This window comes from Ursus arctos, unplaced genomic scaffold, assembly GCF_023065955.2.
Source record: "Ursus arctos isolate Adak ecotype North America unplaced genomic scaffold, UrsArc2.0 scaffold_10, whole genome shotgun sequence".
Classification (NCBI taxonomy): domain Eukaryota; kingdom Metazoa; phylum Chordata; class Mammalia; order Carnivora; family Ursidae; genus Ursus; species Ursus arctos.
In genome coordinates this window covers 77,275,524-77,292,736 of record NW_026622764.1, presented here as the reverse complement: position 1 = coordinate 77,292,736, position 17,213 = coordinate 77,275,524, and the positions used below count along the sequence as shown (strand labels likewise).

The following is a 17,213-nucleotide window of genomic DNA, read 5'->3' as shown; positions in this document are numbered from 1 at the left end:
CGCATTATGAGAAAATACAGAAATGTAAAATACACTTCTGAATTAATGAGATAAAGAGCTAAAAGGCAAGAATAGTTGAAACTACTTCCAAATAACATTCTCAAGTTTCAATTATGTCCACAATTTGAGTGAATGAGTGGAATGATAGTATAGCATCCAACTACAGCAAGCTTTTTTATGGTATCAGTCTATGCTGTGTGTGTGTGTTTAAAGTAGGCTCCAGCCCAGTGCAGGGCTTGAACTCATGACCCTGAGATTAAGACCTGAGCTGAGATCAAGTCAGATGCCCAAGTGACTGAGCCACCGAGGTGCCCCCTCCATGCTATGCTTTACATTGAAAAGCATCTTTGGGGCGCCTAGGTGGCTCAGTCTGTTAAGCCTCTGCCTTCGGCTCAGGTCATGATCCCAGCGTTCTGAGATTGAGCCCCACGTCAGGTTCTCTGCTCAGTGGGAGCCCGCTTGTCCCCCTCTCCCTCCTGCTTCCCCTGCTTGTACTCCCTCTCTGTCAAATAAATAAATAAAATCTTAAAAAAAAAAAAAAAGGAAGAAAAGAAAAGCATCTTATTTATACACATTTGCCAATAAATACACAACTTCATCAACTATTCCAGAAGGTGAAAAATGGTCAAGGCAAACATTAGAGAAATACATGGCAAGGTTTCGGTTTTTAACTCAAGAGTTTGTGTGTATGTAAGATGGAATTCATGCTTACACAAACAGACATCTAATATTTAATAAAGAATTATAAAACAAAAATAGGTAAAAGAGTAAAAGAAATAAACAGATCCAAAAGGACAATTTTCTTTTCATTCCTTTTTTTTTTTTTTTTTTTAAAGATTTTATTTGCCAGAGAGAGAGAAAGTGAGAGAGCGGCAGGCAGAGGAAGAAGCAGGCTCCTCGCTGAGCAAGGAGACCGATGTGGGACTCGATCCCAGGACCCTGGGATCATGATCCAAGCTGAAGACGGACATTCAAAACCGACTGAGCCACCCAGGTATCCCCAAAAGGACAATTTTCAATGGACTTTATTTCAAGTCTTCAACTGCTTTTAAGTTTAATACATTCTTTGTTACAGAGATCACAAGTTTTCATGAAATGGTTTCTCAGATTTAATTCTTATTCAAAAAACAAAAGATGTACATAATAATAAATGGATGACAAACATGAACAAAAAGTTTGCAAATATGTTTTTAAAAATTCAGTGATGTGTAATAAATTAAATTAAGATGACACCACCTTTCAATGATCAGTTTAGCAAACATTAAATAACACTTCTATCCCCAAACATACAATACAGAAAAATTTATGCTGTAAGGAAAGTAATACAATTTTTTGGTGGGGGCAATTTTGAACTGACCATCAAAAGTTTTAAATATATGTTGACACTTCAGGGTGCCTGGGTGGCTCAGTTGGTTGGGCCCCCCACTCTTGGTTTCGGTTCAGGTCATGATCTTGGGGTTGTGGGATCAAGCCCCAAGTCCAGCTCTGCACTCAGCGCAAAGTCTGCTTGGGATTCTCTCTTCTCCCTTTCCCTCTTCCTTTCTTCCTCCTTACATGTGCCTGCACATGTGTGCTCTAAAATACATACATAAAATCTTAAAAAAAAATATGCTGACACTGTTTTTTTTTTTAACATGTTGCCACTTGGACCTAGCAATTCCACCTACAGAAACTTTTCTCAAGAAAATAAGAAAAGTGTGCCACCGCAAGGGATATTCATGAAAAACCTCTTTACAATCGCAAAGACTAGAAACTTCAAATAACAAACCATTAAATGATTATATAAACATAAAAAAGGTAATTGTATTTGACAACAGCTAATAATGATGAAATGTCAAATGCTCCCCTACCCTTAACTCCAGGTCAAAAACAAGGCAAGCCTTTATATTTATACTCTTACCATTTCTATTTAACAATGTATTAGAAAAAGAAATAAACAGGGATGTGTGAGGCCAAACTATTTCCCTGATAACACTAAGATTATTTGCATTTTTCACTGTATTGGCATTTACAGTAATGGTGCAAAAGCAGTGATGGGTAAAATGGCTGGCAGTAGAACCGAATTTTATTTCTTCACTATCACACACTTGCAGAAAAGAAAAAGTGTCACCTGCACTTATGGTTGTTATACCAACACCAACTGGTGAATACAATTCTGACACTATCTTGGAATTAGCATCAGACCCCACAGGTTTAAAAGGCATAAACCCCAACAAGATTGCCAGTCACTTCAGATGCCACCCATACTTTTGGAAAACGAGCTATAAATCTGGGAGTTGCCTAAAGACCCTCTCAGGTTTAATAATTTGCTATAATGACTCACAGAACTTAGGAGAGCTCTATACTTACACTCACAGTTTTAATATTAAAGATTCAAATCACGACCAACCAAAAGAAGAGACAAAGAAGGGTAAGGTCTAGAAGGCCCCAAATGCAGAGCTTCTGTACCTACTCTCTATGGAATCAGGTAGCGTTACCTCCCTGGCACATTGATGAGTACACCACTGAGGAGGCTGCACTGAGCTTCGGTGTCTACAGAGCTTTTATTGGCGCCTCATTCCATGTGACTGAAATCAATCTCTAGCCTCCCTCTCCTCCCTTAAGATTGGACTGGCTAAAACACCCAACACTCTATAATCACATGGTTGGTCTTTCTCATCACCCTCCTTCAGCCTCAGTCATCTCATCTAAGTCTTAGCCCAAATTCAACTGTGATCCAAAGGGCTCATAAATAGAAAACACAATCCCAATACTCAGGAAAGTCCAAGGATTTAGTCTTCCTCCTAAGAACTAAGGACAAAGGCCAGTAAAATTACATATTATACAATAGATGTCCATTATGAAATAGTAAAAATTATTAATTTTACTAAATTTAAACCTCTGACTGCATCTTAATATTCTGTGTGATGAAGAGAGAAACATGCGTAAGCAGGGAAGCACACATAAACTACCTGTTTCACACCAAAGTACAATGGTTGTCTGAAAGAAAAGTGGAAAAGTGCTTGTAAAATAGTTACATTGCAAGCTGAACTACACTTTTTCATGAAATACCATTTTTACTTGAAAGAATAACTGACAAACTGGTTATTGACATTTTCTGGAAAATAAACCAAGAAAAATTCACTTCAAGAAAAACGACAGTATTTGTTGCTGAGAAAATCTGAGCTTTCAAGTGAAAATTAGCATCTTTGAAAACTGTATCCACTACCACTGTCAGCTTGACAGCTTTCTAAAGTGTCAACATTTAAAATAAAGTGTCAACATTCAGAAGTTCAGTGAATCAATATTTTCCAAATACATGTATTTTTTAATTGACTAAAGCACAATGTTACCAAATCATACAAAGGTAAAAGATTCATTCACAGATCAATGACTCTTAATGTAACAAAGTATGAAAACTACACTAGATGGTTTCATATTCCACGCTGTTAAGACATTTTAAGAAACTGCCACTTGTCAAGTTTTGGTGCTGTGACAAAAAACCCCACAACTATCCACAATTATCTAAAATAGTGCTCTCTTCTACAACCAAATGGCTACGTGAGGGCAGATTTTCGCTTTACACTTAAAACGAGATATTGAGAACAGATTCAATATAGAAATAGATGTGAGAAGATACCATATACCTTGCAGTCTTCTATTACATCAGACTTTAAAGAGATTTGCAGAAATGTAAAACAATGTTCACTAAATTTTGAAAATAATTTTCATTAAAAATGGTATTTTTTCATATAATACATGATAATTGTTAAATACACACTTTAAAAAACTTCTTAAGCTTTAATTTCTAACATGATAATTAATGAATGTAAATAAAAACAACTTTGGGGTTCTCAGTTATTTTTAAGAGTGAAACTGAGGCTAAATGCTTGAGAACTGTCCTACAGAAATAATGAACAATGTAAACAAAGAAATTTAGTGTAGAGTTTCAACAGTAAAAAATGGGAAACCATAGGGGCACCTAGGTGGCTCAGTTGCTTGGGCATCTGCCTTTGGCTCAGGTCAATATCTCAGGGTCCTGGGATTGAGACCCCATCAGGCTCTCTGCTTCAAGAGTCTGCTTCTCCCTCTCCCTCTGCCTTGCTCACGCCCTCTCTGGAATGAATAAAATCTTTAAAAAAAAGGGAAACCATACAAATGCTTAAAAAAAAAAAAAGTAGTAAAGGAATGGGTATCTCAAACAAAAATACCGTATAGACACAGAAACGTCTATTTTTTGAAGATCTATTTTTCTATTTTATGGGTGCCTGGGTGGCTCAGTCCATTAAGCATCTACCTTCAGTTCAGGTCGTGATCCCAGGACCAGATCAAGCCCCGCGTCGGGCTCCATGCTTGGCTGGGAGCCTGCTTCTCCCTCTACTCCTCCCCCCTGCTCATGCTCACTTGCTTGTGCTCTTTCTCTTAGATAAATAAAATCTTAAAAAAAAAAAAGATTTATTTTTCTATTTTAGAGAGAGTGTGCGCATGTGCTAGCATGAGTGGGAGGGACAGAGGGAGAGAGAATCCCAAGCAGACTCTGAGCGGATTGTGGATCCTGAAGCAGGGCCTGATATAACAGCCCTGAAATCATCACCTGAGCTGGCCCTGAGATCATGACCTAAGCAGAAACCAAGAGTCCGATGCCTAATCAACTGTGCCACCCAGGCGTCCCACAGTAACTTCTACTTCTAAAATGACATATTAAAATTTAGATTAAGTAAACCAACAAAACACTATATATAATATGTTCTAAATTATATTTTTTAAAACTACAGAGTCAAGAACTGAATTTAAGCAAACCAATCAAAATTTTAACAGAAGTCCCTGCTAGTTAGTGGGATATAGTGACAAATATTTTCTTGTTTCTAATCATGATTTCTTACAAATGTTCTCTAATAATCAGGCAGTATTCTCGTAACCAGAGAAAAAGATTAATTTAAAAAAAGGAAAGAAAAGATATTCTAGCATTCCATTAAAGCAGTAAATGAGGTTCTTAGCTTTACTTTTCTTTTTTTTTTTTTTTAAGATTTTATTTATTTATTTGACAGAGAGAGCCAGCAAGAGAGTGAACACAAGCAGGGGGAGTGGGAGAGGAAGAAGCAGGCTCCCAGTGGAGGAGCCTGATGTGGGGCTCGATCCCAGAACACCGGGATCACGCCCTGAGCCGAAGGCAGACGCTTAACGACTGAGCCACCCAGGCGCCCCAGCTTTAGTTACTTTTTAGTCCTTTCCCAAAATTCTACGTTGGTCAACAGCTTAAAAAGCACTAAAACGGCCAAAAAACAGTACCAAAACAAATTTTAAAACTCTCAAACCCCCACACTAAATCAAGATAAAGCTACCAAAAACATATGTTAACTTTTAAATAGCTTTCACTGTATTTTAATTTTAGCAGAACAAGACTGTCCGTATAAGTTTTAAAAATATAGGGCTCGGACTTAAAGGCAAGAAAGTTTCCCAACTTTTAAAATAAAGCAATTAATAAAATGCTGATTTAAAAACAAAAATCAGAGATAATTAAGTCCAAAAATAAACACCTCACATACAAAAATTGCAATTTCAAGTTATGTAATTACAAATTAAATAAATTTCAATTATTACATATTACTTTATTTCTTCAATTCACTGTCCACTTTTTTTATGCTATGACTTTTACATTAAAATAAAGATACTAGTTAACAGGGTGGTAGTAGGGACATACGGAGGTCTTCAATTAAAACACTTCAGATGTATATCACACTGGGTAAAATAGATTTAATTTCTGAAAAATCAGGGACCAAGTAGACTGCAAGTAAAATATTCTATCTTAATATGGAAGTCAAGAGAAATAAAGTATTTCATATATAGAAGGTAAATAAAATCACTTACTGCTTACCGGGACTATGATGAGTTGCATATCCTTCATTCTGAAATTCATCTCCTGCCACATTCATTCTACCAGGATTAAAAGGTCCTACTGCAGTCTTGGTCTGTGAAGTTAAAGATGGGGTGTATGTTTGTATATTAACACCAAAATTACTTGACTGAAGTCCTTTAGCGACATCTCCCAAGTTGGTATTCTATAGTGATGTTATATGTGTAATCATTAAGTTCATATCTCGCCCAGCATTGACAGAGCTTATACCTGTTTCTAAGGTTGTAACATTAGTAATAGGAATTTCAGAGTCGATTCTGTAGTGATAACATTACCCATTCCTGCATTTACCTTACTTCTTGAAAGACTGGAAATGGAGAAATCCAAATCTTTGGTTCTATTTTTAGTTCCAGGAAGTCCCCATTCAATAAAATTGGAAGAATTTTTCTTTTCCCCTCCATTTGTTTCTATGTCCTCTTCATCATCGATAACAATTGTCTCACTTACATTTCCCTTCTGAGAAGCCAAATCTCTTGAGGAAGGAAGAATTATGGAAAAATTTCCTTGTTGCCTTTCATTTCTTGATGAAGCAAATATAAAATTTCTTTGATCAGCTATTGCTGGAGTAGAAGTTGAAGGAGGTTGTATAGATTCAATAAATACAACATCATCATCATCTTCCACTGATGAATTTCTACATCTGTTACCTAAAGGACTAGCTGGGTCACCAAATGAATTTCCTGTATCCATGATACTAGCTGCCATGGCTTTATGCTCTAATAAAACAGGAGTCTGTTCAGTCAAGTCTAATCCTCTCACTGAAAATTTATCCATGCCAAAGAACCTGTAGGAGACAGAGAATAGTTAAAAAAAAAAAAAAAAAAAAAAAAAAAAAAAAGTCCTAGTATGATTATTGAGTTTTATTGCAATGAAATAGCACAAATGAAATTTTAAATTCTCTTGATTTTTATATAACTTTTAGGGAAAAAATTATTACTCATTTTATTTTTTCTCTCCCATTCACCATTTAATGCTTACCTCAGAATGTGATGGAAATTAATCATCCAATTTGTGGTAGTCCTTAAAAAATTTACTCATAGTACTCAATTTAACCTACTCAACCTTTACAATGAAAAAAAAAAAAGCCTTCCCTTGAAATAGGAAATAGTAACAAGAATTCTATCAAATACCATTAACCCTGGGTCCAAATATAATTACTATACTATACTTTTATATACTAAAATAACTATGATATCGTCTAATCCTTATTTCGCTAGTGTATTTTGTCACTGATTTTCAAATTCTCTGCTTCTGACATACTGTTATTAAATCTTTCTGAATCTTTCTTGTTTTTGTCCAGGAATTGCCAGATATTATGCTATGGATGTTTTACGTAAAATTCTGAAAACAGCCCCATAACGTAGGCATAATTTGATTCACTTTACACATCAGGAAAGAGAAGCCAACTAAATTGTTCTGGGTAAGACTAAATAGGACTTAAACTCCAAACTCTAATTCTAGGCCCTAAATTCTTAGCATTAGTTATATTCAACAAATACTTTTGTAAACCTACTATGCACTAGGATATGACAAAGGAAAGGATCCAGCAGAGAGACACAGCTGAAGAATCTGGAAAAGTAAATTAATTAGGGCGCCTGGGTGGCTCAGTTAGTTAAGTGTCTGCCTGCCTTTGGCTAGGGTCATGATCCGGATAGAGCTCCATGTAGGCTCTCAGCTCACCTGGGAGCCTTCTCCCTCTCCCTCTCCCTCTGCCTGCCACTCCCCCTCCTTGTCATCTCTCTCTCTGTCAAATTAATAAATAAACTTCTTTTTTTTAAAGATTTTATTTATTTGACAGAGAGAGCAACAGCCAGCTAGAGAGGGAACACAAGCAGGGGGAGTGGGAGAGGAATAAGCAGGCTTCCCAGCAGAGCAGGGAGCCTGATGCGGGGCTCGATCCCAGGACCTTGGGATCACGCCCTGAGCCAAAGGCAGACACTTAACGACTGAGCCACCCAGGCGCCCCATAAATAAAAAAATCTTAAAAAAAAAAAAAAAGTAAGTTAATTGATGAAGCAAGGCTCTTAAAAGTAGATGAGAGAAAATGAGGGTATGTACACAGGTGATAATGAAAGTGATCATGAGTGAAAAATCACCTCTATCTCAAAGGCAAGAGGGGGAAAAGGTAAGTATAAATGGAATGTACGTAAGTATGTAAAAATGATAGATGAAAAGCTGAGGTAAGTTTATATATGCTGGCCTCAATTTTCTTAGAAACCCAAGAGTGAAGAAGGTGGGAACTACATGGGTGTTGAATTATTAAAACTCACTTCATATGGAAGTCATCACTCCATTTTAAACTCATACTGAAATATACTGGTATCATTTCTACTCTAAAATTTTCCCAACTAATTTTAATTGATAATAGTTATACAACAGATAACACATATTCTTAATAGGTGTTATGTCATTTGATATTAATGCAGTTAATGCTTATAAAAGTGAAGTAGAAACTACTTTTTCCCATTTTACCCATTAGGAAACTAAGACTCAGAAGGTAAGTAATCTGCATAGTCTGCTCAAGTGTCCACTGTTGGAAAGGATAGAATCAGAATTCAAATCTAAGAAATCCGTCTCTAGAATTGATTTCATAGCCACTGTATTACTGGCATTTAATGTATAAAACAATTTTTGGAAGTTACTTATCTTTTATTAAGATGAACTTATTAAAATAAAATCAACATTCAATGTCCATTTCAAAGAAAAAAAAATACCATATCTAAGGGACCACTTTAAAAGGGTTATAAAAAAAACACAAAAATTGGGATCATGGTTACCACACATCCAATAAGCTTATTCTGTGGCTGATTTTCAAAGGAAAGAGGCAATAATTTAGCCTAAACGGAGCTATGAAATATAAGAGCTGTTATACATGAACTCTTAGGCCTTTCTATATTTGAATAAACCTACAACAGAAAAGAACAATTTCTGGAAAAGAGCTATAACTGACTCCAGTATCCTCTGGTGGCTGCTAGGACGTTATCTTAACAGTCTCAAAGAAAATAACAGCATTCTTTATGCTCCACTCATTGCAGTCATCTATCTCTGAGAAAAGATTTAAGTATTCACCTATTTTCAAGTCACAGATTATAAAAAAGTTAAACCACTACTGAAAGCCTATAATTTAAATTCTTATAATTTATATTTAATTAAATTTAACCAAACACTTATATTTCAGAAACAGAAGACCACAGAAAAGTTTTGACTACTTCTACAATATTATCCAAAAACAGAGAAGTAGTTATGGTTTAGTGAATTAGTTGTGTGGCACTGAGCAAATTACTTCACCTCATTTTTAGTCTTCTAAACTACAAACTGTAGGGACGCCTGGGTGGCTCAGTCAGTAAAGTGTCTGGTAAAGTGTCTGCCTTTGGCAGGTCATGATCTGGGACAGATCCTGTGTCATGCTCCCTGCTCAGTGGGGAACCTGCTTCTCCCTCAGCCTGCCACTCCCCCTTATTCCTGCTCCCTCCCTCCCTCCCTCTTTCTCTCACAAATAAATAAGTAAATCTTTAAAAAAAAAAAACAACTATAAACTGTAAATGAGGATAATATACCATTCCAAGGTTTTTTATTGAGATAACTGAACATGCAAGTCCCTAGTGTCTGTTTGGACCATATTAAAAAAAGCAAAAGATGGTAAATCCCTCTCCCATGAGAAGGTATTCAGGCAGATACTTTGCCTACATCCTAGGATTTCAATGAGTGTCTTATTAATCTTAAACATTTAGCAAATCTTCTTTGGTATCTTATTCATCTACAAATTATACACAATGCTTGATTAGTTTCATTTGGATACAATGAAAGTTAACATAATCTCAAGTAAGGTGAAATCAAAGGAAAATCTGCACAGAGAAATTTGATAAAACGTTATACTACCATACAAAGCAGAGGCTGAAACCCATGCAAGACTCTTAAATGCAAACTATCTCTACATAGTTGGTAACAACCCTGCAAAGTTATCATGGTATTTAATTAGGAGTAAGGATAAGAGTTATCATTAAAACAAAGACATAAATAAGAGTGTTTTGGGGGTGACTGAGTGGCTCAGTACATTAAGCATCTGATTTTTGGCTTGGATCATGATCTTGGGGTCCTGGGAATGGGCTCCTTATCAGGCTCCACCCTTACTCTGCTTGTCCCTCTCCCTCTGCCCCTCTCCCCTAGACATGCTCTCTCTCTCTCTGATAAATAAAAATCTTTAAATAAATAACTAGTGTTTTGCCTGTTTGTACTTACTTTTAGCAACATCTCAGTTTTTATTTCCTGAAGGCTGATATATTTACTTTTTTAAAAAACTGTCGCAAAATAGGGGTGCCCGAGTACCTCGGTCGGTAAGTGCTTTTTTTTTTTCCCCTGAAGATTTCATTCATCCATTTGAGAGAGAGAGAGAGAGAACAGAGGGAGAGTGAGAGGGAGAAGCAGACTCCCTGCTGAGCAGAGAGCTCGATGTGGGGCTCAATCCCAGGACCCTGAATCACAACCTGAGCCAAAGGCAGACGCTTAACCCACTGAGCCACCCAGGTACCCCAAGTGCTGACTCTTGACTGCAGCTCAGGTCTTGATCTCAGGGTCATGGGTTCAAGCTCCATACTGGGCTCCACGCTGGATGTGGACCCTACTTAAAAAAAAATGTGGCAAAATATATATAACATAAAACTTGCCATTTTAACCATTTTTAAATGTACATTCAGTGTCAGTTTTTTAAATTTTTTAGAAAAGATTTCATTTATTTATTTGAGAGAGCAAGCGGCAGAAGGAGAGGGAGAAGCAGACTTCCCACTGAGCAGGGCTCGATCTCAGGTCCTGGGCCAAAGGCAGATATTTAACCGACTGAGTCACCCAGGCACCCCAGAATGTGCTTTTTAAAAGCTGCAAAAGTTTCTGGCTAAATTCCTAATTTATTAGTTGAATAATTTAATAGCCATTCAATATTCAATTATGTTTACACACACAATTACACAGAATTTACATGGTAAAAAGAATCTGTTAGACTTTTAAAAGATTTATTATTTGAGAGACAGCACGCACATGCCACGTGCACAGAGCCACTGAGGGAAAGAGGGAGAGAGAGAATCTCAAGCAGACTCCTCACAGAGTGCTGAGCCCAAGTTGCAGGGAGGGGGAGCCTGACCTTAAGACACTGAGATCATGACCTGAGCCCAAACCAAGAGTCAGATGCTCAACCAACTGAGCCACCCAGGCACCCCAAGAACCTGTTAAAAAAAAAAAAAAGTAGCTCAAATAGAATGTTGAGATATTAATATGACAAAATTAGCACATGATGAGGAAATTAAACTAACTTGCTTTATGAACCTCCAAAAATTAAAATCACCAGGAAAGTACTTAAAAATATTTAATTATTGAGGTACCTGGCTAGCTCAGTTGTTAGAATATGTGACTTGATCTCAGGTTCTGAGTTTGAGCCCCACGATGGGCACAGATTACTTAAAGATAAAAACTTAAAAAAGAAAAAATCACACCATAAAAAAATTTATTGTTTCAAAGGTTCATTTTTTGGCCACCTGTAAATGTAAGCTCTATAAAAGATAATCAAGAGGTAGGCTACAAAAACCGTTGTTTATCACTAATTAGTCCTAAAACATGTCCTGTTGCATCTCTGCGGACTTATACTGCTACAGACAGGTCTTTCTTACCATAAAAAATATTTATATATTTACATAAAAATAATCTCAACTCAAAAGCCAACTTCATGTTTAGTGAGTATCTGCTACAAGCTTCCCATTTAAAATCAGAAATAGGGGCGCCTGGGTGGCACAGAGGTTAAGCGTCTGCCTACGGCTCAGGGCGTGATCTCAGCATTGTGGGATCGAGCCCCACATCAGGCTCCTCCACTATGAGCCTGCTTCTTCCTCTCCCACTCCCCCTGCTTGTGTTCCCTCTCTCGCTGGCTGTCTCTATCCTGTCGAATAAATAAAATCTTTAAAAAAATAAAATAAAATAAAATAAAATCAGAAATAAAATAAAGGTGTACAATTCCGGAGGTATAACAAACGTAACGAGATAGGAGAAAGACGACTCAATGAACAACTACCACAAATAGCAAGAGAATTACTGAAGTGCCCAGGTATAAAATTACTATCTAGAAATCAATAGCTTGGTAGCGATTATGTTGATAGATCACACAACTAACTTCACTTCCTTCTAAAACAGTCATAAACAAAGGTAAATTTCCTATTCCCAAGGAAAGGAAGAACAAGAAAGGAAGCAACAAAAAGAAACAAAGCAAAAATTTTACAAGCTTAAGAGCAAATGGATAAGTAGTTAACTATCTCACCCGATCTGAGATAAACCAACTCTTAAAACAGTGACAAAAAACTGAGAGAAAAGCGTCTGCCTTTGCCTCAGGTCATGATCCCAGCGTTCTGGGATCAAGCCCGTCCCTGCTCAGCGGGAAGCCCGCTTCTCCCTCAACCACTACCTCTGCTTGTGTTCCCTCTCTCGCCCCTGTCAAATAAATAAAATCTTAAAAAAAAAAAAACAACTGAGAGAAACATCCTGATTCATGCCTCAGAATCTTCAAAAGGCTCAGAAACCAGTAGTTCCAGATATCTCTGGAATAGGGGAGGGGGAGCTAAAATGAAGTTGTGAGATCCCAGATCCATTCTTTCCCTCCAGGTTCAAAATGACAGGTTTTCCCCTACGCTGGCACAAGTTCTAGACTTTTATTATTTGGATAGAACATAAGACTTTTGTCTGGGGTTGACCAAACATGGGTAAATGGTTCAATATCATGCATGTGAAATGCCTCCTCCAACTTGATTCCCATAGAGCTGGCATCCAGATCTCTATCTTCTAGGCATGTGACTCTTCCAAGAAGAAACTTTCTGCTCTGTGGATTAGGAACAAGCAAAAAAGGAAAGACCTAAAGATAATGACTCAAGAGATTACCCATCAGTTGGTGAAAAGAATTACCCTACAGTGAATCTCACAAATTGAAAGCCCCGCACATTTTTCTAATCTGCTTCCTACTTCCAAATTATTAATCACGAGTAGACCAGTCAAGAATTACTAATTATCTGAGGAAAGCTTCTAAAAAAGAATAGTTGAAAAAGAAAAAAAAAGTAGATAACGCAGTAAAAACAAAAATAAAATGAAAAACAGCAAAATTATCAGTACTCTAGACGGGTGATGAGTAAAACATCATAAAAAATGTCTAGGTCAAGAGTAGCATGCTCTACCAACTGAGCCAGCCAGGCACTCCAAGATAGCAGAAATTTGAAAGCTGTTCTGGCTGGCACTAAAACCTAGTGTTTTTTTTGTTTTTGTTTTAAAGATTTTATTTATTTATTTATTTATTTATTTGACAGAGAGAGAGAGAGTCAGCCAGCCAGAGAGGGAACACAAGCAGGGGGAGTGGAAGAGGAATAAGCAGGCTCCCAGCAGAGCAGGGAGCCTGATGCAGGGCTTGATCCTAGGATCCTGGGATCACGCCCTGAGCTGAAGGCAGATGCTTAATGACTGAGCCACCCAGGTGCCCCAAAACCAATGTTTTGTACTACATCATGCTGCAAATACCTCAGAATACTGAGAAAAATGGCTTTTCTAAGTGATAATAACTGAGTCAGTGACTTGTTTCCCTGCCAATCTTGGACCCACTAGTTCCCTTTCACTATGAATGCCCAGCACAGCTCTAGAACCATCCCTTCATCCCATCATCTCTCACAAAACTCCATGGAATGTGAAATATCACTTCAGTGATCCTAAGAAAATAACCTAATCGAAACAATATCCATTCTTAAAAGCTAGACATAGCAATCTACATCATGACATCACAGTGCCCTAGGTCTAACTAAAAAGGTGTACTGTAAAGAATAATAGAGTTAAGTGCAAAGCCAAGTTTGGTAAGGAGCAACAAAGCCAAAGGGAAGGCGGGAATACTACAATGTGAGTTATTCTTATCTCAAGTTTCTTTTCAATGACCAACTGTAAACTGCTGGATCAGTTTTAAAGGACAAAACAGGCAGGATCTAACACTGTGCTGAATCCCAGGTAATAGATGTAGAATCAGTGACTTTTTTTCCCCAAATCACCATCTTCAGATTCCCAATAAAATTATTATTCAGGCAAGGATTGATGTTAAAAAACCATTAACTGAATAGCTGACAGAGAACTGGGCACTTTATTCTACCAAAATGAAACATCACATAGATTACTTTCTGGTATATGGAAAAGATACATTAACTTCATAATGGAGAGATCAGGCTGCCCCTACCAATTCAATGGTCAATCTTAGAACCACATTAGTGCAACAACTACATTATGTATCTCCTGATGTCATGCTATCAGGAGAACTATCAGGGTACTTAATCTTCCTAAAACATTAAGACAAACTAAAAAAAATACTCTGTCAACCTTAACACAACAGAAGATTCAGTACCTTTTTCTTTAATCCAACAGCAAAGAAAAAAATATTTTTATCCATTGGGAAGGAACAAAAAAAGAGTTAAATTCAAAGTATTAAAAATGAAACTAACTTTAAGTCCTATTTTGGAACTCTAGAAAATGCCAGTGGTGTAATTATCAGCATGCATTACCAGTGCTTTCCCAGGGATTACCCTGGTTTGGCTCTGAGGACAGGGTCCACCTAAGCAATTACCTCTTCGCCTTCAAGATAACAAAGATAAATTCCCTAACTGCGGCACTAAGTGTATTAAATTAAAAAACAGGGTGCAGTTACTCACAAAGGGTATGTTCTCTTCCTTAATTTCTGCCAGCGCTTCGCCAGACTGCTCTGAAGGCGATTCCTGATCATAGAACGACAAGAGAGATGAAAAATCATTTAGTTACAGCCAATTTGGGGGCAGCACCAAATCCTAAGCACCAGAGTAAGGAAGTAAAGGGTAAGAAGTCAAGGAGTTTCCGTGCTCTTCCACCGTCCCCCACCCCAGTGAGGTGGGGAAACGAGGTTAAAAAAAAAAAATCCAAAAAACTATAGGGACTTCAACAACTACAAGGCTAAATCTCGTTCTTCAAACTACGGAATGGAAGGAGGAGGGCAACAAGCTTATCTGGGGAAGGGGCAGGTGGGGTGGTTGGAGGGCAAATGTTACCTCCACGACAGCAAGGAAATAGTATTCCCTCCTAACTTTGCCCACCCAGCGTCATCTCCGTCACCAATTCGGAGGTAAGGGGCGGCTCACGTCACCGCCGGACTCCTATCTCCAACATCTGTCCCAAGCAGTTGCTATGATTCCGAGACTTCCCGGCTCCCTGTCCGCCATTAGAAACTCGCCCAAATTAGACACGAAGAGAAGACGCGAAATGCCACGAAAAGGGAAAAGCGACGGAGGGGACCGGCTGGGGGAAGAGGCAGCACCCTCGCCCCGAAAAACTTGGGTACCTCAGGCTACCGCGGAGACGGTGGGAGCGCAGCCCCGAGAGCGGGAGAACGAACTGAGGCGCCCCTCCCCCCACCTTCCCCCCCCCCTCCGCAAGAAAGGAAAAATATCCCCCGACCTCCCACCGCCCCGGCCCGGGCAGCCCCCGCCCCCCGAGCGACCCCCGCCTCTGGCGTCCGCCTCACCCAGCCCTCCCGGCCTCGCCCTCACTCTCGCAGCCCTTCGGGCCGCACGCGAAGACGCCTGTGACATGAACGGAGCCCGGAGCAGCCCCCGAGGCCCCGACGCGGCAGCGGCGACGGCGGCCGCGCCGCGGGGTATTAATCCCGGGTCGGTGGGAGGCTCCGGAGGCTGCCCTCACCCATCTCCGCCTCCCCAGTCGCCTCCGCCTCCGTCTCCTCCTCCCGAGGCTGCGCTGCTCCCAGTCACCCCTACTATCGGCGGACCTGGACTGGAAAGACAGCGGGGATAAGCCTCACCCGGTTCTGGCTGCGGCTTCGCGGAACGAACCTCCCCTCCGCCGCCTCACCCCCCTTCGACAACACGCACAACTCCGCTCGGTCCAGTCCCGGGTTTAGCGCTGGTGAGGAGGAGGAGGCGGAGGAGGCGGCGGCGCGGCCGAGCCCGGGAAGGCCCCGCCCTCCGCGCCCTTATTAGCAGGCGAGGAGGGCGGGTCGGGGCGCCTCGGGAACGTCCATTGGCTACATCTGCCTTCCTTCAGGACCCCCCTCGAGGGGGTGGTCCGGAGGGCTGTCCATCAGGCGCAGGCCACACCCCCGGCGTTGCCATTCCACTCCCCCCTTCGCCGGCGCTCGGCCCTCCGCCGCGTCCCCTCCTTATCTCCGCCTCCCACCTCGCCCCCACCCTCGGGTCCGTCAGGGTCAGGCCGCCCGAATTTCGCTGCCCGCTGCACCCATCGGCGGCTCGGTCTCTGGGGGACAGGGCTGCCCGACAGGGCTGCCCTCCAGGGCCCGGGACAGCCCGAGAGTGAGGCCGTGGCCGCCTGCCCTAGCTCGGGCCTGGGCGCCCAGGCCCCTGGAGCCGCTCCCAACGACCCTAACCGTGGAGAGACGCGGCCTCGATGTCCCCAACGCCCTCCCTGCCCAGTTCCTGAAGCCCCCCGTGAGGGGCGAGCCCGGGCAAGGGCTGGAGCGAGGCAAAGTGGGAGGTCGGGGCAGCGCGTGAAGTGGGTTCCCGAATGTGCTGAGGAGAGTGGGAACACTTCCACCCTCGCCTCACCCCCGTGGGGAATTGTCCCCCCACCTCCCGTCATGGCTGCAGGAGGAGACGACGTCCTCCATTTTGTCGGGACTGCTGTGGGAACTTGGGACCAATTCAAAACCAAACCCCGTGGGGCTGGGAAACTTGGCCCCGCGAAGCCCCAACTGGGCTCCGCCATTCGGCCGAGGGGACAGCCCCTGATTCCAGCGTCTGCGCCTGAGGGGCCCTTGGGGGACGGGCGCCACGGTGGAGAGACCCAGACGCCGCTCCCCGCCTCCATCAACCAAGATGGAGGAAGCTGCGGGCTCCCCTGGAGCTGGGCTCTCCCGCCTGTTGGAGGGGCTGGAGCCTCCCCTCGGTGTGTCCTTCGGCGCTGCCGTCGTTCTCCTCCGCAGCCTCTTTCGCTTGCCCTCCCCCAGCCTCTACCCAGCTTCTCCACTGCCTTCCACCATCTCCTGGTCCTCAACGGTTGAGGGAGACTCCACTCCACAGTTTGCTCAATCGCTTCGCCCAACCAGGGCCGGCCCGATTGCGGGGAGCCGAGCGAAGGTGCGGAGTGTTGCGGCGCGCCCCGGGGCGGGCGTGCCGGGGGAAGCCACATCGACGATGGGGCTTCTCTTTTGTTCGTCGTCTACACCTACGTCTTCGGCGCACGTCATGGTGCTGTGCGATTTCCAAGATTCCACGTAGAGAAGAAAGTGAGGCCTCTTTCGTCTCACCCTAGCGGTTGTTAGTGG

At 41.3% G+C, this 17,213-nt stretch overlaps 1 protein-coding gene across 8 annotated transcripts in view; it reads right to left on the bottom strand.

Moving 5' to 3' along the window:
* Positions 1 to 15,904, bottom strand: part of ZMYM5 (zinc finger MYM-type containing 5) — a 44,984-nt gene extending 29,080 nt beyond the window's left edge. Inside the window, exons 1-5 of one of the 8 annotated variants that reach the window (XM_044381684.3) lie at positions 15,735 to 15,904; positions 14,599 to 14,661; positions 6,185 to 6,677; positions 5,855 to 5,948; positions 2,952 to 2,979 (exon numbers count right to left, since the gene is read on the bottom strand). In XM_044381684.3, the coding sequence (XP_044237619.1) occupies positions 2,957 to 2,979; positions 5,855 to 5,948; positions 6,185 to 6,667 (600 nt within the window). In that variant the 5' untranslated portion in view covers positions 6,668 to 6,677; positions 14,599 to 14,661; positions 15,735 to 15,904 and the 3' untranslated portion in view covers positions 2,952 to 2,956. The other 7 variants (XM_026492946.4, XM_026492942.4, XM_026492945.4 and 4 more) reach the window with 7 other exon arrangements.
* Positions 15,905 to 17,213: the final 1,309 nt, after the last annotated feature.